The sequence below is a fragment of the Saimiri boliviensis genome, chromosome 15 (assembly GCF_048565385.1).
Source record: "Saimiri boliviensis isolate mSaiBol1 chromosome 15, mSaiBol1.pri, whole genome shotgun sequence".
NCBI lineage: Eukaryota > Metazoa > Chordata > Mammalia > Primates > Cebidae > Saimiri > Saimiri boliviensis.
The window spans coordinates 25,599,081-25,619,959 of NC_133463.1; the positions used below are offsets into that span (position 1 = coordinate 25,599,081).

The window sequence follows — 20,879 nt, forward strand, 5'->3', positions numbered from 1 at the left end:
CTTAGCATCTAGTACAGTGGTGGACATGTAGGTGGTGCTTAAAACATGACTGTTGAGTGAATAAACTGTTTCTTTATCTTCAATGAAAATTCTCAAAAATCTCTGAAAATGAACACTTTTGGATTTTTTTTTCTTGAATAACTCTTACATATACCTCTGAAAGTAGTAGTATTAAAACTATTTAATAGCATGGCATGAAAGCAGACAATAAAATTGGACAACAAGAAAGATTCCTGAAAACAGCTGGGCCAAATAATGACATATGAGTTCCTAGACCGTGGGAAGCCCCAGAGGTCCTGGACATGAGGCCATGATGGTAGGGGGTGAAGAATGAGGCAGCAGCTATTTGCCAAGTGATATAAAAGTATTTAAACAATTGGCACAACAATATCAGTGGACAGACTGAATGTCAGTTCTGCCAGCAAGTAGACTGATACTTTCTGGATTTCATAATGGCTATAGAATATCTGTAAAGTGGAATTCTGTCAACCTTCAGCAGTTTTGGACTTGGAGAGAAATATGAGAGTAAGTCCCTGAAATGTAAAGTGCAGACAAGAATAGTCATAAGCCAGTGTCAAGGATCAGCTAAATAGCACAAGATCACAGAGTACAAAAGTACCTGTAGGCCAAGACAAACCAACAGTTTGGAGGTCAGAGTTCAAATTAAGCAGGTGGAACAAGCCAAACAGTAAGGAAATTCTAGGTGAGGATTCCAGGAAAAAGTTGTCTAGGAAGTAGAAATGTATCGATAAGGAGACTATGACCTCAAGGCAACCTTCTCCCTGAGCTGAAAAAATTTCTTTCTTTCTTCTTTTTTTTTGAGACAGGGTCTCACTCTGCCACCCAGGGTGGAGTGCAGTGCTGCGATCACGAGGCTCACTGCAATCTCCACCTTCCAGGCTCAAGCAATCCTCCCACCTTAGCCTTCTGGGTAGCTGAGACTACAGGTACACACCACCACATTCAGCTTTTTAAAAAAATTTATTTGTAGAGACCAGGCTTCACAACACTGACCAGCCTGGTCTCAAACTCTTGGGCTCAAGCAATATGCCTGCTTTGGCCTCTCAAAATGCTGGGATTACAGTGTGAGCTACTGTGCCTGGCCTGAAGAACTTCTTATATTTCTTACGTTTGTTATGGCAGGAACCTATGTGAAGGTGTGACCTCTCTGCAGGTGAGGTTGGATGAGCCAAGGAGGAAGCCAATCAGCATATCAGTCTTTTAGAGTAAGGCATTTAAATGTGGGTCTTGATAGGGCAGTGACTCTTTTTTATGTATTTTTTTTGGAAATAGGGTCTCACTCTGTCACCCAGGTTGGAGTGCAGTGATGTGATCACAACTCATTGAAACCTCAAACTCCCAGGCTCAAGCAATCCTCCCACCTCAGCCTCCAGAGTAGCTGGGACTACAGGTACACACCAGCACGCCTGACTCATATTTCGGTATTTTCTGTAGAGATGGGGTTTCGCCATGTTGTCCAGGTTAGCTGTGAACTACTGGGCTCACGCAATCTGCCCGCCTTGGCCTCCCAAAGTACTGGGATTACAGGCCACCCGCCACTATGCCTGATTCTAGAGCAGTGATTCTTCTTCTTCTAGAGACCCTGACCTAGGTTTGCTGTTAGCAACCTGTTTCATCTATGTTATCACTGTTTCATCTATGAAGAGTAACAGAAGACATTTTTTTTTATCACTACTTTGCCCTTAAAATTTAAATTCACATATGTTAAACATTTGGGGGTTTAAAAATGCCATCAAATTTCTTCCATCAGAGGATACAAAAGAGAAGCCAATTAACTGCAGAGTATTAACAAAATATGCAATCTGAAAAGGTATTCAGTGCCAACTTAGAAACAAAGACAGTAGGCCAAATAACTATTAGCAATGAAAGAATAATATTGAAAATTTTGAAAAATAATCAGTAACTGGTTTGTTTGAAGAGGAATTTTGGATATGGAGAGAGGCATGACTTAATTGAAGGTGTATTGCTAAGGGAGAGAAGGTTACCGCTTCTCAGTAATAAATCATACACAACACCATAATTTAAGTTTATGAGGAAGGTAATACTCTTTAGGTTGTAAAAGTGACCTCCAGTGGGCAATAATGCTCTCGATTCTGTGGCCTAGGGAACTGTATTCCATTGATCGTTACTTAAAAAAAGTCTATATAGGCAACAGTTTTCCACTGTAACTTTCACATCTATTTAGCCAATTATACACATATGGTGTTTATTGGTTTAATAATATACCTGGTTTGATTCATTAGTAGTGAACCGTTAACAGAAAGGTTTTTAGAATATTTCCCCAATGATCTTCAAATCAACATCAAACACAGAGACAATTCAGAATAGTAGGAATAGTAAATTCCTAGCTAAATATTTTTAATTTAGAGGGGACACTGAGAATTAGAATACTGAATTTAAAAGGAAGAAAACGGCCAGGCATGATGGCTCATGCCTGCAATCCCATCACTTTGGGAGCCTGAGGTGGAAGGATCAATTGAGCCCAGGAGTTAAAGTCCCAGCCTGGGTAACTAAAAAGAGAAATTAGCTTACTAGACATACTGGTGTGTGCCTGTAGTCCCAGCAACTCAGGAGGCTAAAGTGAGAGAATCGCTTATGCTCAGGAGTTTGAGGTTACAGTGAGCTATGATTGTGCCACTGCACTCCACCCTGGGCAACAGAGTGAGTTCTTGTCTCAAAAAATATACAAATAAAAATGAAGAAACTACCAATTAGGAGCATATGTGCAGGTCCAAAGCTGACCAAAACTTACTAGAAAATCTAGGAAACACTTTGGGTTCTATTTATACTTTGTCTTCTATAAGATCATGAACATAAAATTATCTTCAGAGATAACCTGTTATAAAACACCAAGCTACAGATAAACTGAGGTACAGATTAAATAACCACACTTTAAGTCTTTTTTAGTGTGATAAGTCAGAGTTTTTTAATCCTAAAATTTCACACTTCTTGCTGATTGAAATAGTTGTTATTCATCATTTCAGGAAAAAAAAAGTGGAAGAAGGAAAGCAGTAAGTAAGTTCGTGGGTTTTGACTCTAGTCCAAAATTATTTTATAGCTCAAATTAATAAGTCACTTATGTGCAAAATATCACTGGATATATGCAACCTCTCAGAAATGTGGTCATGCTGTTCTAAGCATAAATGAAATTATAAGTCAGTTATAAAATACACAATATTCAATCTTCCCACCACCTTCCCCTGTAAGTTACTGTTGGTTCTGGAAACTGCTTATACATCTGAAATGAACAAAGTGAAAGATCACTATGGAAATAGCAGAATATTCTTTATTACTTAAAAAAAAAAGTTCAGCTCAGAAGTGTTTCTAAATGGAATTTCAGCAAGGAGAGAAAAGTAACCTTTGCCATAGGCAAACCTTTTAGTGCTCTGATAAATACTAATGAAGAGTCTTAGTTATTAGTCCTTCAGAAAATAAAACTAGTTTCCACTGCAAAGTAAATAAATTCAAAACTCATAGTCACAACTAATTGTGCTATAAAATGGGCAATATTTCCAGAAAATTGGCTTCTTTACAAACGAGAATGGACTCTGAATAACCATGTTTAAGGAAATATTTGATACAAAATTCAGAAAGTGAATGCTTAATGCTTCTTCCTTCTAATCCTAGGATTGAACTGGCAAACTTTTCCTGTAAAAAGACAGTAAATTAGGATTTGCAGGCAATAAGGTCTTTGTCATAACTACTCATCTGTCATCATAGTGTGAAAGTGGCCACAGGCAATATCAAAATCAATGATTGTGGCTGTGTCCCAGGAAAGCTGTATTTATAGGCACTAAAATTCAATTTCCATATAATTTTCACGTTATGAAATACCATTTTTCTTGTGGTATTTTTCAACCATTTCAAAATGTAAAACCCATCTTAGTTCAAGGCGGTGGGCTGACTCTGACTCACAGGCCATAGTTTACTGACTCTTATTTTTGTCCAGAGTCTATTAATTTTTAGCCTATTATTTAGATAGAATAATATCTATCCAGTGGTGAGAAGCTTCTGTTGACGTTTCCTATTTTTTTTTGAAGATATGATTAAATTCCTTAACTATAAGATATAATTGATGTAAAATAAAAATTTTATATAATAAAGTTAAATGTCAGCAGAAGATATTTTAGTTCTAAAATCAAGGGACAAGTTTCAGAGGGAGGACACATTTTGAAATATACATATATATTAAAAAAGTCAACAAATATGAAAGCACTTTCCCAAAACAAACATTAAAGTTGATGTTCTTTTTTAATATATCTCTCTTAGCACTCTAATTCATAAAAAGTAAACAGAAATCAAGTTATATTTTGAATTTTGGCAGCTCCAGGACCCCCTGGAAGTTGCCAGGGGCAGTGATTATGCCCAATCTTTCCACACCCCACAGCACTTGACACTGCTGATGTACAGAGCAAGCAATGCCGCTGAAGTTCAAAACCTGCACTGCATCTATCTCAAACAAAGAACACCAGGACTCACTGCACTGGCCCCTAGCATGATGACGTGGGATCTGTTATTATGCAATGTCAGTTAAGTATGTCTTTTATATTAGTAAAAAACTTCATTGTCTTGGTAAATTCTTGCTCAAATCTATGATGTTTGTGTCTCTTTAGATTCTGAGGAATGCAGTCACGAATGACACCATTTGGCGAATACTGTAGTGACTTGCATACTCCATTGCTAGAATAAGGAGGAAGCCCCTGCTATTTGAAGAAAGTAATTTAGGACACCATGAAAAATGTACTCATATGCAAAACAGTAAAACAGAACAATAAAAAGTTATAAACAGATACAAGAACTAATGGAGATATAGGATGGACTCCTAAGGGCAGTTACATGTATTTAGAGTATGTGACTACACTGAGATCAAGCTCTGGGATTCTTTCACAAAAAAATGTCCTTATAGGGCCACCACTAGAGAAAGCTTACTAGGTCAAACATTCTCTCACTAATTTCTCTCACTAATTTTACCAATGAATTCTACCCATCTAATTTTCTTAGAAATTAATTTAATCCCATCCTATAAATATACATCAAGTGCCTCCTAAGTGCAAGAGCATAAACATTGAGAATACTGAAGTGAGTAAGACTCCGCCCTGGACCTCAAGGAGGTTACTGCCAGTGGGATAGACCAACATGAAAAAAAATCACATGAAACAGTTTGATAAGTGTAACAATGGGATAACGTATGAAGTACAGAAAGAGCACAAAGGAAGCAGAGTTTTAATGCTCTCTTGGTTTGGGGAAGGCCTACTGACTGGAGTGACATCTTGGCTGAATCTCATAGAACAGTTAAAATTCCCCTCTGAGCAAGGAGAGAATGGGCCAGGCAGAGGGAACAGCACAGGCAAAGGTACAGACATTGGAGCATGAAATGCAGTAACTCAGGACCACTAGAGAATAAAGCATGGGTGTTTAAGTACAGGGTGAATGGTAAAAGATAAGATTGGAGACATAGGCAAAGAACCAAATCATAATCTCCTGAGATTTCATCCTGTAGATGTGTGCATCCAACACCCATGGGGCTACTGAGCACCTGAAATTTAATAGTTTCAAATCAGATGTTCTATATGTGTAAAATATGTACCACATTTCAAGTATGAAAGAATAGTATCTCAATAATCTTAAAAGTTGATGATACGCTGAAATGATACTTTAGATATATTGGGTTACATAAAATATTTTTTTAATGTTTAAATTGTATTTAAAAAATTATTATTTATTACAATTATTTAAAAAATATTTTTTTATGTTTAAATTGTATTTAAAAAATACAATTAATTTTAACTGTTTCTTTTGGCTTTATAACATGTGGCTACTAGAAAATTTAAAATTACATATGTGACACTTAAATCTCTTATGTAGTAGTCCCTGTGGTTGATTCCTCAACAACTACTTTACCCCAAGCATTTAAACCAGAAGTGGTTACTTCTCTTGCCAGCAACTGGTGTAGAGATGGGCACATGACCAACCCAACCCAGGCTTATAAATTATGAGGGAAAGATAGCTGGAGGGGTTCCTGGTACAGATGTCTTGGCCCAGAACACAAGAAGATCATCCATCTCTCTCCTTCTGGATGTGGTTATACTGCACATGACACAGAAAACTCCTGTGGCCATCTTTCTGAGTCAGAGGATGAAGCGGAGGATGGCAGAGCTAAGAAATGGGAAAAACCTGAGTCCTTGTTGACATCATTGAACTGTTTTATCAACCAGCCCTGGAGCTCACCCTTCCTTTGAACTTCCTGTTACATGAGATTTACCAAAGTGCCTTATTATTTAAGCAAATATGAGTCAGGTTTTCTGTTACTTGTAGCCAAAAGCATCTTGGCTGATATACTCCATTAGACTATAATTACCTCAAGGGCAAGGAGCACAGATACTACTACTTAAGACCGTCTAGTATTGCAAAAGTTCTGTACATTGTCTACAATCAATATATTATTGTTGTGATAATATATATTGGGGTAATAAGTGGGAAAGCTTTCCCTCTTTTAGTTCTAAAATACCATTAGCTGTGAGACATTACAGCCTACTCATGCAAAGAGACTTTTAATTAATCAGAGAATAACCTATAAGCAGAACTTAATAAAAAATAGAATACTCATTAGATTTGTAAATTGTTAACACTTCACGCATATCCTTTCATTAAGAGGCCTGACTTGAATTCTAGTCAAAGCATGCACACTGGAAACAACTCAGCTTAATTTGACTAATCTGAACATAAACTCTTAAAGGTGATTTAGGAAATATACAACCTCTAGAGTTTATACCTCATTATTCTGAGAATTCAGCAAAATAATATATGGAGAGCCTAGCACAATATCTAGCATATGGTAAACGTACTACATATAGATTTAGTTCTTGCTTATTTTCCCTTGTAGAATTGCTTCCCAACTTACAATGATTCAACTTATGATTTTTTGACTTTAAAATGGTGAAACACATTCAGTAGGAACTATATTTCCGATTTTGATTTTTCCTGGGCTAGTTATATGCATCTCATACTCTCTTGAGATGCTGGGTGGGAGCAGCAAACTGCAGCTTCCAGTTGGTCACTTGATCATGAGAAAAATAGCTAATGAGGTAGGCTAGGCTAAGCTATGACTTTCAGTAGGTTAGGTGCATTAAATGCATTTTCTACTTAATATTTTCAACTTAGATGGGTTGAAGAGCATTTGTAATGTATGAAATATGCAGCCATTTACTCTATGTGGTAATCTTGCTTTTGTTGACTAGAAGTCAGATTATGGCAAATACTAATATACATATGTTAAACTTCATTGGCTAGTTAATGCTTGGTTAGGCGGTTGATTTACTAATTCATTCTTCCATTTATATGAAGCAAGTAAGTTCAAGATTAACCTCAACACAATAAGGTAGGCAGCAAAAAAACTACAAACTAGAAATTAGAAGCTACAGTGTTTTTACTAAGCTACACCTACTTAGCCAAGCTTTGTGAGATTTGGTGATATTGACAATACAACCAGAATGAAGATGAATAAAAAGAAACCAAAGACAGAGAAGGATGTTTATGACTTTGAGACTGTAAGTAGAAGGTGATTAATGCATTTAAAGGAGATAGACAGGAAAAGATAGTCAGTAACATCTAAAAGTGATACAGAAAATGTGTCATGACAGAATCAAGAATAATACTTGCTGAGTTACACCAAGCTAGGAGATTACAAAACCCTCCTGCACTATTACTAAGAATGTGGCTTTTAATAACACACACTAACCAATACAACCAATTTCCAAATAGGATATACTGAAAAATATTGAGCAAAACTCTCACTAGGTCAATCTTAAAAAAATAAATGATTGGCAAGTTCTAAATTCCATAAGACAATTGGCTCAGCAAGGACTAAAACTGTAAATCAGTGATCTTTGCATGCACCAGTGTCTAAGGGAGTATTCCCACACATACAGTTGCTCACGCTTAGCTCATGTTTGCTGAAGAAATCTGTATCTGAAAATTTAAGCTAAGCTTTTGTTCTGGACAATTAAACTAATTTGAATGTGAATTTCTAATACCACATTTGTTGTGATGAATAAGATAAACACACATTCTCTCCAAGACATGATGGGGACCTCCAGGCAAACCCAGCCTGAATGACTGCCCACTGTCTGGACGAGAGTTCAGGATTCCAGAATGGGAAACTCTGGCCTACAGACCTCTTCCCTAAAGCCAGACAGAAAAGGGCTTAGACCACTTTTTGGAGATTAATAATTATTTTAGGAAGTCTGAAGCATGCCTTAACTAATCACTGGCATTTGGAGAAGCTTTAAATCGGGCTATGGGTTAAATTTAGTGCATTCCAAGGCAGAGCCAACATACCAAGAGAGCACAGGAGAGGCAAGAGGAGAGCACCCTTCACATTTCCTTGGAGTCAGGACTGCATGAGTAGATGATAAAGCAATGCATGTTTTTTTTTGTTTGTTTGTTTTTGTTTTTTAAACATTAGGTTTAATCAAGTATTATCTACGTACAGTAAAATTTACCCTTTTTAAGAGTATAGTTCTGTGAGTTTGACAAATGCATAGTCATGTTTCTACCACCACAATCAAGATACAACACATTTCCATCACCTCCCAACATTCCTTCATCATACTTTGTAGTTAATCCCTTGCCATACCCTAGCCCTCATAACCACTCATCTGTTTTCTATCCCTACAGTTTTGATTTTTCCAGAATGTCATATAAATGGAATCTATGTATGTAGCCTTTTGAGTGATTTCTTTCACATTCCATCATGTAACTGACAAGAAGGGTATGTTCTGAGAAGTGCATCATCAGGTGAGTTTGTTGTGCGAGCATCACAGAATGTACTTGCACAAACCTGGATGCTAGAGCCAACCACACAACCAGGCTATATGGTAGAGCATCCCAGTGAGAATGGGATACAACTGCTGAACAGGAAGTGGTAGGAACTGAAGTTGGAGAAGTGGACGGGGCCAAATCACATAGGAGTTAGTGTCACAGCAAAATTTTTTGCATTTTATAGGTGTGATGGGAAGCCATTGGAAGGTTTTGTGTAGTTGAGTAATGTAATCTGATTAATTTTTCACACCTGCAATCCTAACACTTTGGGAGGCTAGGTGGGAGGATTCCCTGAGCCCAGGAGGCTGAGGCTACAGTGAGTTGATTGTGACACAGCACTCCAATCTGTGTGACAGAGCAAGACAATATGTGAAAGAGATCACAGTAGAACAAAAGTAGAAAAACAGAGGCTAGTTTAGAGACTACTACAATCACCTGGGTTAAAAATGATAGTGACAAACTACAATAGTAAAATTGGAGGTGGTGAGAAGTGGTCAGGTCAGAGACATTATTTAGAGGAAGAGATGCTGGGACAGGGTATAGCAAGTGAGGGGTCTAGGGGTTCAAGGAAAGCTCCAAGGATGGTCTGAGCAACAAAGTAATGGCAGTGACATTCACCGGGACAGAGGAAAAGACAGAGGAAGGAGGAGCAGGCATGGTAGGGGGAGGCAGAGAACAGAGTTCCATAAATTTGGATGTCATCAGTATACAGATGGTACTGAATCCTTCCCCTGATCATTTTGCATATCTGTATCAACTTCTGATAGAGAAATTTCACTTAGGTCTCTGTTCTGTTACCCTTTAATACAGTAAGTGAATGCACCAGATAATATATTTAATCTCCACTAAGTTCCTAGAGTTAATTTTTTTTTAAATAAGAAAATAAGCTATAAGGTTCAAGCCTAGAGAGTTCTTCCATTTCTTACCTTCATTTTCTATGCACGGAAGAACAACCTGAGTTTCATAAGAAGGACCACTTCCAAATTTCACATATATTTTTTTTCTCAGAGTACTAACTGTTTGTTCAACTCCATTGGCTCAAATGGATTATGAATAAAACTTTAAAAAATGATTACATTTTTTCTTGCTTTAAAATGTTTCCCTGTTTAGTATCATTTACAAATTAATGGGTGAAAAAGGCATTTAGTGGTCCAAGTTTTCCATCTTATGAGATCAAGTTGATGCTGATATGGCAAAGGAGTACCTTTGGCTTAGACATACCCTTGGGTTGGGGAGAGGGTAACATAATGTAGAAAACCAGAGGGTGTGAAATGGAGGTTTACTTTGTGTCTCCTTTCCCCAGGGAGCCTAATTGTCCAAGTACAAGAGAGGAGCGTGATCACACCACCCACTTTGCACCTTCTAGGCCACTACACCAGTGTTTGATGTACAGGATTATTCCTGCCTATCATTTATTCCAGCCATTTATTCATCCGCCAATTCATCATTAACACATTTCTTGGAAGTTTCTTTATCTTAAAATTTCATGCAAATTTGTAAGCTATAACATAGTTGTATTTGCTTTAATATAAAAAGTCTTAATTTATCACTGAGTGCAACTGACAATCAGTGAGATATCGTATGAGACCACTATGTACAGTTGTGCAGGTGTACACTGCACACCTCAATGGGGTGCATTCACACTGCAGTTATTGCGGATTTGTTTATTACAAAACTTTTCTGTCAGACAGCAATAAAATGCCTTGAGGAAGAGGCACTGTTTTTTTCTAATTTGTAAAGGTGTCGTATGGGTGAAAAGCAGCCCTGAACTTTGAGTACCTTGGCACACAAACTCGGCATAAGCCTGAACCAGCCTCATTGTGTTATGTATGAAGAAGCCAAGTCCCCAAGAGGTGAAGAAACAAGGTATCACAGCTAGTTCAAGGCAAAGCTGCATTTGATCCCAGTCTCCACCGGCACTCCAGTGCTCTTTTATAGCAACATGCCACCTCTGTGGGGGTTGCTCTTTTCAGATGTGTGGGTTACTGATACGCTCTTTCATTTCTTTGCCCAGCCTTAGAAGAGACCTTTGCAAGACAGGTATCCTCTGCTGCTTTTGATATTTGCTTCTAACATGAGTGGATACACAGATAGATATAATAGAGCATATGTCAATGTAAAAACCTGAGAAGCACTGGAGTGGTCTCTAAGTGGCTTTCCATATTCATATGCTACATTTGTTTATTTTTGGTTGGGCTCATTCAACCTGGAGCAAGAAGATCAGTTATAGAATCATAACATAGCACTGGAATGGATCTTGTAAGTCATCTAACCCAACTCCTTCATTTAACATAACTAGGAAACACAGTTGCAAGGAGGTAACAGAATCCATCCAGGTAGCTGCAGCAAACTTATGCTATGGTTCATTCCTGAAACTCAGATTTTCTGATCACCAATTACTTGATCTTCCCTAAATATCACAATACTTCCCCACCAACCAACGAATAATGATTGGAAACAGTGTCAGAGACATGAAGAACTAGAAAGATGTGTCCTTAAGAATGTTTTCCAAGGTCTTGTTTGAGTTGAACGATGATAAATCATGAGTTTGAGAAGATAGACTACTTATTCTTTCCAAGCAAGAGGCACTACTGAGAATAAAAGAAGATTAGTTAGGTAAGACTATTAGAAATCCTCAAATGTACTGAAAAATAGATATAAAACTGGATTATAGTCATTCCGTACATGAATGGTTAATTTAGAAAGCATAATTGATTAGTCATATAGCAAACTATGTATGTCTATTTACTCTGACTCCAAGTCAGAAATTCTATGATGTAGAACATTAGTCTAAAGTGATTATTTTAATGAAAAATACATATTCTCTTGTAAACAGGATGTATCTCAAGCTACTATCTAAACAATAAAAGGAATTTGTTTATTAAGAAACAATATACTTCTCAGACTTTTAGCTTTATTTCAGAAATAAAACTTTAAATGTAAAAACAACACGGGAACTTCATTTCAATAATTTCCAAGTTCTGGAATGAAGTTGATGGTTCTGAAAGTTTATACAACCGTAAACTGCATATATACAGTTTCATATAGAACTGTATATAACAGTCACGTGCTGCATGATAATGTTTTTGGTCAATAACAGATTGCAAATATCATGGTGCTCCCAGAAGATTACAATACCATATTCTTACTGTACTTTTCTATGTTTAAATATACAGATAGCATTGCATTATAATTGCCTACAGTATTCAGCACAGTAACATGCTGTACAGGTTTGTAGCCTGGGAGCAGGATGCTCTACCATACAGCCTAGTTGTGCGGTTGGCTCTAGCATCCAGGTTTGTGCAAGTCCATTCTATGATGCTCGCACAACAAAATCACCTGATGATGCATTTCTCAGAACATATCCTTGTCATTAAGTGACGCATCACAAAACTCTTTTCAACAGAATCAAATGAGCATATTACAGTGGGACTCCAGTGTTATCTATATCGTTTTGTTGACCCTTCCTCTCATATATAACTATTAAAGATAAAAATAACCTGTGGGACAACTATTTCTTTCTTATAAAATAATTCTATATTTAAAATAATAAAGAACTGTGAACAAGAAGCCTAAAATAATTTATATCTCCTATATCAATTTCCCAACACAAACAATTTTGATTTTTCAACTCTAGCAGATAGTGCCAGCAAATAATGTATTAGGGAAAGCAAAGCTGCATGTGTGCACATAGCTTCCATTTTGATGGCCTTCCATTTCCGAGCTGGGCCATAACACAGCAAAATTGCAGTGGCATATTATACCTGATCATGGCTGGCTTCAATGGAGCTTCCAATAGCATGGAAAGTCATCTGCACAGGGGCTAATGTCAGACAGGTCACACACTCTTTGCCACTTTGTCTATCACAGTAGTGAACCTATAACAGAACACACGCAATCCACTGAACACCATTTTCAGAGGGGACAAGATGCAACAGATCCTTTTCCAAAGGGTCTAGACTTCAGGAAAATTCAAATAACTTACACAGAACTCACTTTAAATATTTAAAACCTTATTGAAACCCTCCAATATCTAGGACTTGAATTGAATCTATTAATCCATCTTAAGTGTTTTTGAGGATTTAAGGGAGTTTAGAAAATGCTATACAAAGTGCTTTACATTATAGCTAGTAGAAAAATTCACAACTAAATGCTATACCTATCTTTCAAGTCCAGATTTTTATAATGCATGATCCATAAAGGGCTCAAGCATAAGCTTAAGTCAAAGTTTATCTGATTCTAATGTAACGTTGCCAACCTGAATTTTCTCTCCTCTTTGCCTCCATGTATATGTGACTGACATATAAATGGTGGTGACACTCTTCTATTTCTCCAGTATAGTCCCTACAAAATCACTGTTGAATATGTATCACTATATCATGTTCTGTTTGAAATTTTGACATTACAATCAAACTGAATTAAATTGAAATGATTTGCCATATGCAGACTAGAACAAATGGTCACAATATTATCTTTCATTTAGTTAATACAACTAACCATTATTAAAACCACATGTAAGACACTTCACATCAGAGGCAGGCTACGTGGGGAAGAGGGAAGAGTGTGAGTCCATCTTCCCATTAAGAAAATTTCCATCTTTCCATTTATCTAGTGTCAAAAAAAATCCAAGTTTTTAACATTGTAAGCTAATAAAGTAAAAAGAGCATCATTTTTGTGATAAAAAATTAATGAAAATATGCCTATAGAATAAAATGGGGTTCCTACTCATTATATTAAACTGGTTTTATTAGCTATAACTTGCTCAATTTGTTAAATGTGTATAGATTTGGGATAAAGGCTTAAGTGAAAGTCTTGAATTTGTGAGGAAGAAAATTAAAAACACATACCTGAGTTAGCTCCTTATCTTGAGTTTTATTCTAATTGCTGCATAATGTCCATATATTTTTATTGCAAGATATGGCCTTCATTTATTTTGTCATGTATAATACGGATCTGACTGAAAATTACAACAATATGAGTCCTAGTCTAATGGTTTAATAATTCAAGTTTTTTTTAAACCACCAGGGTTGTTAAGAATGGCCATCATTTTCCCTGGAGGTAGGCAAACTTCCTCCTGGGAATCTATAAAAGTAGTTTAGAGCTCAAATCAAGTCAATATAAAAGCCTTATTCCCAAAGTACTATAAAGATTTTATTATAAAAAATAGTTTTACCAAGTTAACCTTGGGGAAAAAGATTTGACGACAGTTCTAATTCATCGTACTACACTTCCTGAGCATAGTAAAAGCTCAGTCAATGTATATGAGTTCAAGAATGTGGAAGTGTTGTTTACTACACAGCAAGTAGGTATGAAGGGGAAAAATGAAACCTCACATAACAAGTTTACGTAAAAGCCAATAAATGCTGACACTATAATAGCGACAGTTCACAACCATTTATGGTATGGTTAAACTATTATGTCTGATATAGTGCTATTATAAAACATGCTCTTTTAAAATTTAGTAAAATATAATTACCCTTTCGACACCAACTGAGTGTCTGTATGAAAGATATGACAATCCCCTAAATATACAGACGCTAAACACTTATATTGTCAGCTGACTTACTGCAGCTCTATTCTTTCTCCTAGAGAAATGAAAATTAGAAATGACAAAAATAGGACAATTCTAGTCAAAAAAATAAACTTTAGTTTCCATTGGTGACTCAGATACCATTCTTGACAGAGATAACTTTTCTCCTAACTGTATACGATTCACTGTGAAGCCTGCAAGTACCTAATAAAATACTGTGTCCTGAAGACTTTCAGTATTAGTGTGTTTACATGCATAACTCATATATGAAAGATCAATGTAAAGGTGCAAGTTAACACACAGCTCCAAAGATGTCACAGCACCCAGTGATGTGACAGAGACTGCTAGTTGTCCTCCAAGATTCTTCCACAGTAATTCTTAGCCAGGCACTTAGATGTTCGGAATAAAAAGCATATTTTCCAGACTCCCTTGCTGGCCATATAACTGAGTAGTCTGGAAATGAAAGAATTATGCAGCAGTTTCCTGGAAACTTTTAAAAGAGATTTTAGGAGCGTGGCTTTTGCTCTTCTTTACCCATTTTACCAACCTGCTGTTTGGAGTATAGATATTATCATCCTGACCATGAGGACAAGGACCAAAACCTACATGAGAGTAGTAAGTTGGAAGGAACCTACAGAATCATCACGCCAGCTATAGCCTGCAAGCTTATGGACCTTTAAGTGACCAAAAAATAATCTCTTTATTAAGTCAATGGGCTTTTTATCACTCACAAAAGAACATAATCTCAGGGAGATTTTTTTCCTATTGGCCCAGAATTGACACCAAGACCCATGGCCAAAACCAAAAGAAGCTGCCAACATTTAGGGCTAGGCCTTCCCCAAAACCCTCCCATAAAAGTCAGTACAATTGATCTAATCACAAAGCACACAGAGGAACAAAGAATGGGGAGGTGCATCAGGAGGGAATCATCTGGAATGTCAGCCTGATGAGAAATACAGTATTTCCAGTGAGTGGGTAGCTCTAACAGAATAGCTGATAGTGAGTGGGAATACCAGCATGAAGGGGAGGCTGACATTTCACTCCCTGGTGGGAGGCTTGCTGAGAACCAAAACTGTAGGCCCCTTTTGAAAAGAAATTTTGACCGAGTTTGCTGTATGTCCCTGGCAGTTTAGAAGCATATGAAAATATACAAACTGGGCCTGGAGATATCTGAGACCTTATTGAAGGAGTTCCAGGTAGGTAGTATACCAGAAAAAACAAAAAGATAAAGGAAGATATGATCACTTCCTATCTCCGTGGCCCTTGAACGGCATGAGAGAATCCCAGCAGAAGCCAAGGGGCTACTCAGGCCAGCCAAAGTAACACTCACCAACAGAGGAGGTCAGAACACAGACCACTGGGAAAGCCCAAAGGAGACATGGCTGTCCCTCAGGGCCAGAGGGGGCCACTGACTCAAGAGACATAGACGTGGTGTACCTGGAAAGGCACAGTGGAGGCCACCAGAAGCTGATGAAACCAGGATGAGTAGCAGCTTCCTCTACGCTGGTCACCCTGTAAGCCTCAAGAGCAGGAAGGCCATGAAATAGAGGTCTAGTGTGCAGGAAGGTGTCTCAGAGCCAGGTTAAGCTCCCACCCCACCAACCACAAATGAGAGATGCTGGAGTGAGAGGAGGAGTGAAAGCGATCAATGCATACTCTCCCTGCTCTAAGTCTCTTGAGCTAAAATGAATGGCTTGTAATGGAGGATGTCAACTTGGGGTTTACACTGATGCAGTAGATTTCTAAAAACTAAAACCTAAAAGCTAGCCAGAAAACTATGGGATTTGCTAAAGATATTACAAAGGAACATGAATTGGAGTTATGACAGGGCACAGAGGAAGGTGGTAACTGGAGAAATATAAAATCATTCTGTGTTATATCCCCACTGCATTCAGACTGCTCAGTAAACCAGATAAAAATATGTGGGAAAAAACATGAAACTATTGCTTGAGGACCCAAGTTCAAATTAAATGTAATAATATGCCGATAAAAGACCTTCAGAAAAAGTTACATTTTACATCTTCAACCAATGACTCATAAAAACAAGTTAAATATGGCTTTATTCAGGCATACATTTTTTCCTCTTGGAAATAAAAATATCAGTGTTCATGAAATTGTGAATTTAAAAAAATATGTGAATAACATTTTGAAAGTCACCCTTCTAAGTCTAAAAATGCTTCTTATTATTCAAAGCATTTGCAGGAACCAGGAATCTTATAACACTATACTAAAATAATTAGGGCAATAAAATTCCATTCATTGTGTCTGTAACACACAAATCTTCAGAACTGACTGGGTAAACTCTTTCTGCTAGAACAAAGCAGTGCGTTTCTACAAATGTGGCCCTAAAAATTCCAATACACAATGTCATAGGACCTTGATTTTGATGAAAGAAAAATGAATAAAGGTAATTATAGAAAGTTACAAAAGAGTCATCACCCTATGTTTTGTACACCAACGACAAAATCCTAAGTCCCCTCAAACTGACTTAATAGACTCCCCTCCCCGCCCCAAGTCAAAGAGGACCTCAGAGAAATACAAAAAAACTGAATTCCCAGCCATGATAGAAATGGGGGTTGGATATGTGCAGCCATTTTAGGCACAACTAACCAACGTTAACACTGAAATAGAGATCATAAGACTGATGAAACATATTCTTTGTGGCCATAAGATACTAAGTTCCAAACTGACTCTGGCATAGCATCACATGACAGATAGCAGACCTTGAAGGAAATCAAAATATTTCATTTTGATTTCCTCTACCTACATTTATCTGACATACTTTTAAATGGTCCTGCAAAGCAGTCTCTTGTGGGGGGAAACACATCTGTAGAGAATCTCCATCAATGTGGCCAAGCCTCCCCTGTTTAGGCCTTTCCTGGGTCTAAGAGATTAAACGAGAGTCTGGGCTGAGGATGGTGGCTCGAACCTGTAATCCCAGTGCTTTCAGAGGCCAATGGGGGAGGTTCCCTTGTGAGACCAACCTGGGCAACACAGGGAGACCCTATTTCTACAAAAAAAATTTTTTTTAATTATCTGGGTAGTGTGCCCAGAAGTTTGAGGCTGCAGTGGGCCATAACAGCACCACTGCACTCCAGCCTGGGTGACAGAGCGAGACCCTGTCTCAAAAGTATAAAAAATTTAAAAAATGAGAGTCCAACAACTTTAAGGTCTGAAAAGAGACATTCACCATCTATTCACTCTGAAGGCTGTTACCTATGAGGCTTCATCTATGTAACAAGAACCCTGGCCTCCACAACCATTCCCTTTATATAAGCTTTTATTTCTAAACTGAATTCAAGTCTTTAGACAAAGCTTAACTCTTTCAACCAATTGTCAATCAGAAAATCTTTGAATCCACCTATGACCTGTAAGCCACCCACCTCCTCCGCTCCCCACCCAGCCCCTCCACAGCTTCAACACATTCTGCCTCCTTAGGTTGAACCAATACACCTTCCAAGTATTGATTTGATTTTACCTATAATTCCTGTCTCCCTAAAATGTTTAACTCCAGTGCCTAGGGCACATTTTCTCAGGACCTCTTGAGACTGTTCCCTGGCTCTGGTCACTCACTGGCTCAGAATAAACTTCTTTAAAAATACTTCGGATTTTGTTTTTCCTATCAACAATTTATTTTTTATGAATTATATCATTTTGCTGCCTTTGGTACTCTAACATGTGAGCAACCAATCTTGATTTTTATAATGTTGTAGAGCTTCTTCTGGATTTATAAAACTACTATAAATTGATATTTTGTTTGTTTCTCATGACTTTACAAAAACTATTCCACTGAAAGGTGAGTTATAAATTTCAATTTATCAATTAAATAAGATGACTTTCCTTGAAATTTGCAAATCTGTAATTTTTAAGATAAGTTTTCTAGTTTGATTTGTAATCTCATAAACCTAGAAGAGATACTTGAGATGCTATACTAAGTTTCCTAGTTTGATGTGTACTCTTCTAAACCCAGATGAGATACTGTATTTGCGCATTTTGATATTGACTTTGCCAGTCTAAAGACTTCCTTTTTCTCTGAAGAGAAAATCAGGAAGTATTCAGAGAATCACTTCAAATATTCATAGAATTTAAGAAATAGACCAAGCACTGTGGTTAACACCTGTAATCCTACCACTTTGGGAAGCCAAGGTGGGAGAATTGCTTGAAGTCAGGAGTTTGCAAGCAGCCTGGGCAATGTACAGAGATGAGACCCTGTTTTTATTTAAATGAATGAATGAATGAATGAATGAATACATGAATGTCTTAAAATAAATTACATAAAAAGCTAGGTGTGTGAATTTTTTTCATGCTGGTTTAAAAATATGAGAGACCATTCAAATAAAAATTTAAATTTCCTACCCCCACCTCTGAAAAGAAGTTAAATCTAACTATTTCCTGCAGTGCTAAAAGTCCTTGATGTTTCAGGACTACTAAATATTTTAATAATTTCAGCAGGGACCTGGGCTAACTGCTTGTCTGTCAGATGTTTTTAATGGCTACCCTCCATGGAACAGAAGAAATGAGGAGGGTATGAAAAATGAGGAGGATATGTTTAAAGAAAGTTGCTTGTTAGATCATTAAGAAACTATAAAGGCCTGTATAGCCATATGTGATATATAGCATAATCACTGTGTTAAAAAAATATATTTGATTAGTACACCTCAGATTCATTAGCCATGGAGTTGACTTCACAGCAGTAGGTAGCAATTCCACTGGAGCTACTGCACAGAAGCCCTGCACAGAAGAGTACAGGCAGCAAGGAGCTGAAAAGTGACAGTTTAACACTAAGTATTAGGAGATTCAAAACATGCTTGATTTTTGCAGCATCTGAACCCCAGTTGTACAAAAGACCTAAATCTTTATTAACACAAAATAGCATGTTCTTGGCAAGACACAGAGCAGCTTTCTTTCATAAATATTGACCTAAATAAGTAGATTAAGTTGGCTTTAAAACTTTCTTAACTACCACTTTTTTTGATCACTTGATGACATGTAAATTACTGTATTTATTTGAGTTAACTACAGTCAACAGTACAAATCTACATTATGTTAGTTCTACTTGTAACTAATGAATTGATGTATAATAAGTAAAGAAAGTAAGTTTATCCATGGAAAGTATATAGAACTGTAGCTGGGTCATGATTAGCATTAATAATAAATATCAATATTATTATAACACATCCATTCATAATGTAGTAAAATGACAAGATATATAATGGAGAGTAATATTAATGAGAATATCTGTTACTGTCTCTTTAGTTTTTTTCCCAATCCTTTTCATAACTAACACCATATCCACGCCTTTGTAATAAAAATGTGAACATATATTTAACATGCTCAGTCATGTACCAGTGTTTTAGTTGATACATAACCTGTTTCACTCTAAATGCAATATGCTTGTCACATTAATGCCTCTAAAGGGACAAGGATAAATGAATGAATGAAATCATTTACACAGATTGAGACACAACTTGGAATTATCTTTTCTCTCTTTTAAAATTCCTGTTTTAGATAAGCTTTGAAAATTACATGCTTATATTTGATAATCAAAATCTGGCAGTGATGTATGAACATTTATTATTTTGTATAGGCCAGGGATAAAAATTGTCTAACAAATGCAACCGATGTGTTGTCAGCGTTGTTCAGTGGTATAATAACATTCTTACTCTAAGTGACAAGCATGTACATGACAAAAATCCTAAATGTTTGCTCTTTGCTTTTTGGTTTCTGTTAACTATGCCAGTGAAGGTCTAGGGAGACAGCCTATTAGGACATAAATTACTCCTACACACACATACACAAACAATTATTTAACTTTTACATTTCCATCAAAAGAAAATGCTAAGTGATTTTTTTTTTTTTAAATAAGACAAGGTTTCACCATGTTGGTCAGGCTGATCTTGAACTTCTGACCTCGTGATCCGCCCACCTCAGCCTCCAAAAGTGCTGGGATTATAGGCATGAGCCACCACACCCTGCCAATACTAAGTGATTTTTAACAGTCAGCTTCATGTATACCAGAAAAGGAACTTCCCTCTTTTACATATATAAATGTATATGGCTATGTCAAAACATGAGTTCATACTGCAAAAGAAGTCACATTAAAAGGGCTTTGTAAATAACTAACCTTTTAATAAGAAAAATTCTTTGCAACATTAAAGGAAAATTACGGCTATACAGGCAGTCAGTACATCATCAAACTAACATAAATTCTTCTCTCAATGGAGCAAACTCTATTTCTAATGTATTAGAATTCTATTGCACTGAATATCACTTCAAAAAATAGGTATCAAAGCCAAGACCTTACAAATTTTACTATATACTGCTTAATTAATAACAGCATTTATTTTTTACTTTTTTGCAAAAATATTTTAACATGGAATCACAGATTTTTTTTCTACTCAGGAATAGATTTTTCAAAATGTATAATATATATTTGAACTTAAAATACAGTTACATTTATAATGGCAGACCATTTATGATTTCCACATCCAAACAAGATGAGATAGAT

General features: G+C 36.7%; 1 protein-coding gene across 12 annotated transcripts in view; it reads right to left on the reverse strand.

Annotated features, from left to right (window-relative positions):
• Positions 1–20,879, reverse strand: part of STAU2 (staufen double-stranded RNA binding protein 2) — a 327,272-nt gene that overhangs the window by 94,721 nt on the left and 211,672 nt on the right. For 10 of the 12 annotated variants that reach the window (XM_074386791.1, XM_039464484.2, XM_010330450.2 and 7 more), the window contains one exon: positions 12,606–12,719. The exons of 1 other annotated variant lie outside the window; for it this stretch is intronic. In XM_074386791.1, the coding sequence (XP_074242892.1) occupies positions 12,606–12,719 (114 nt within the window). Of the gene's footprint in view, positions 1–8,460; positions 11,433–12,605; positions 12,720–20,879 lie in introns of those variants that run through there. One more of the 12 variants, XM_074386789.1, reaches the window with a different exon arrangement.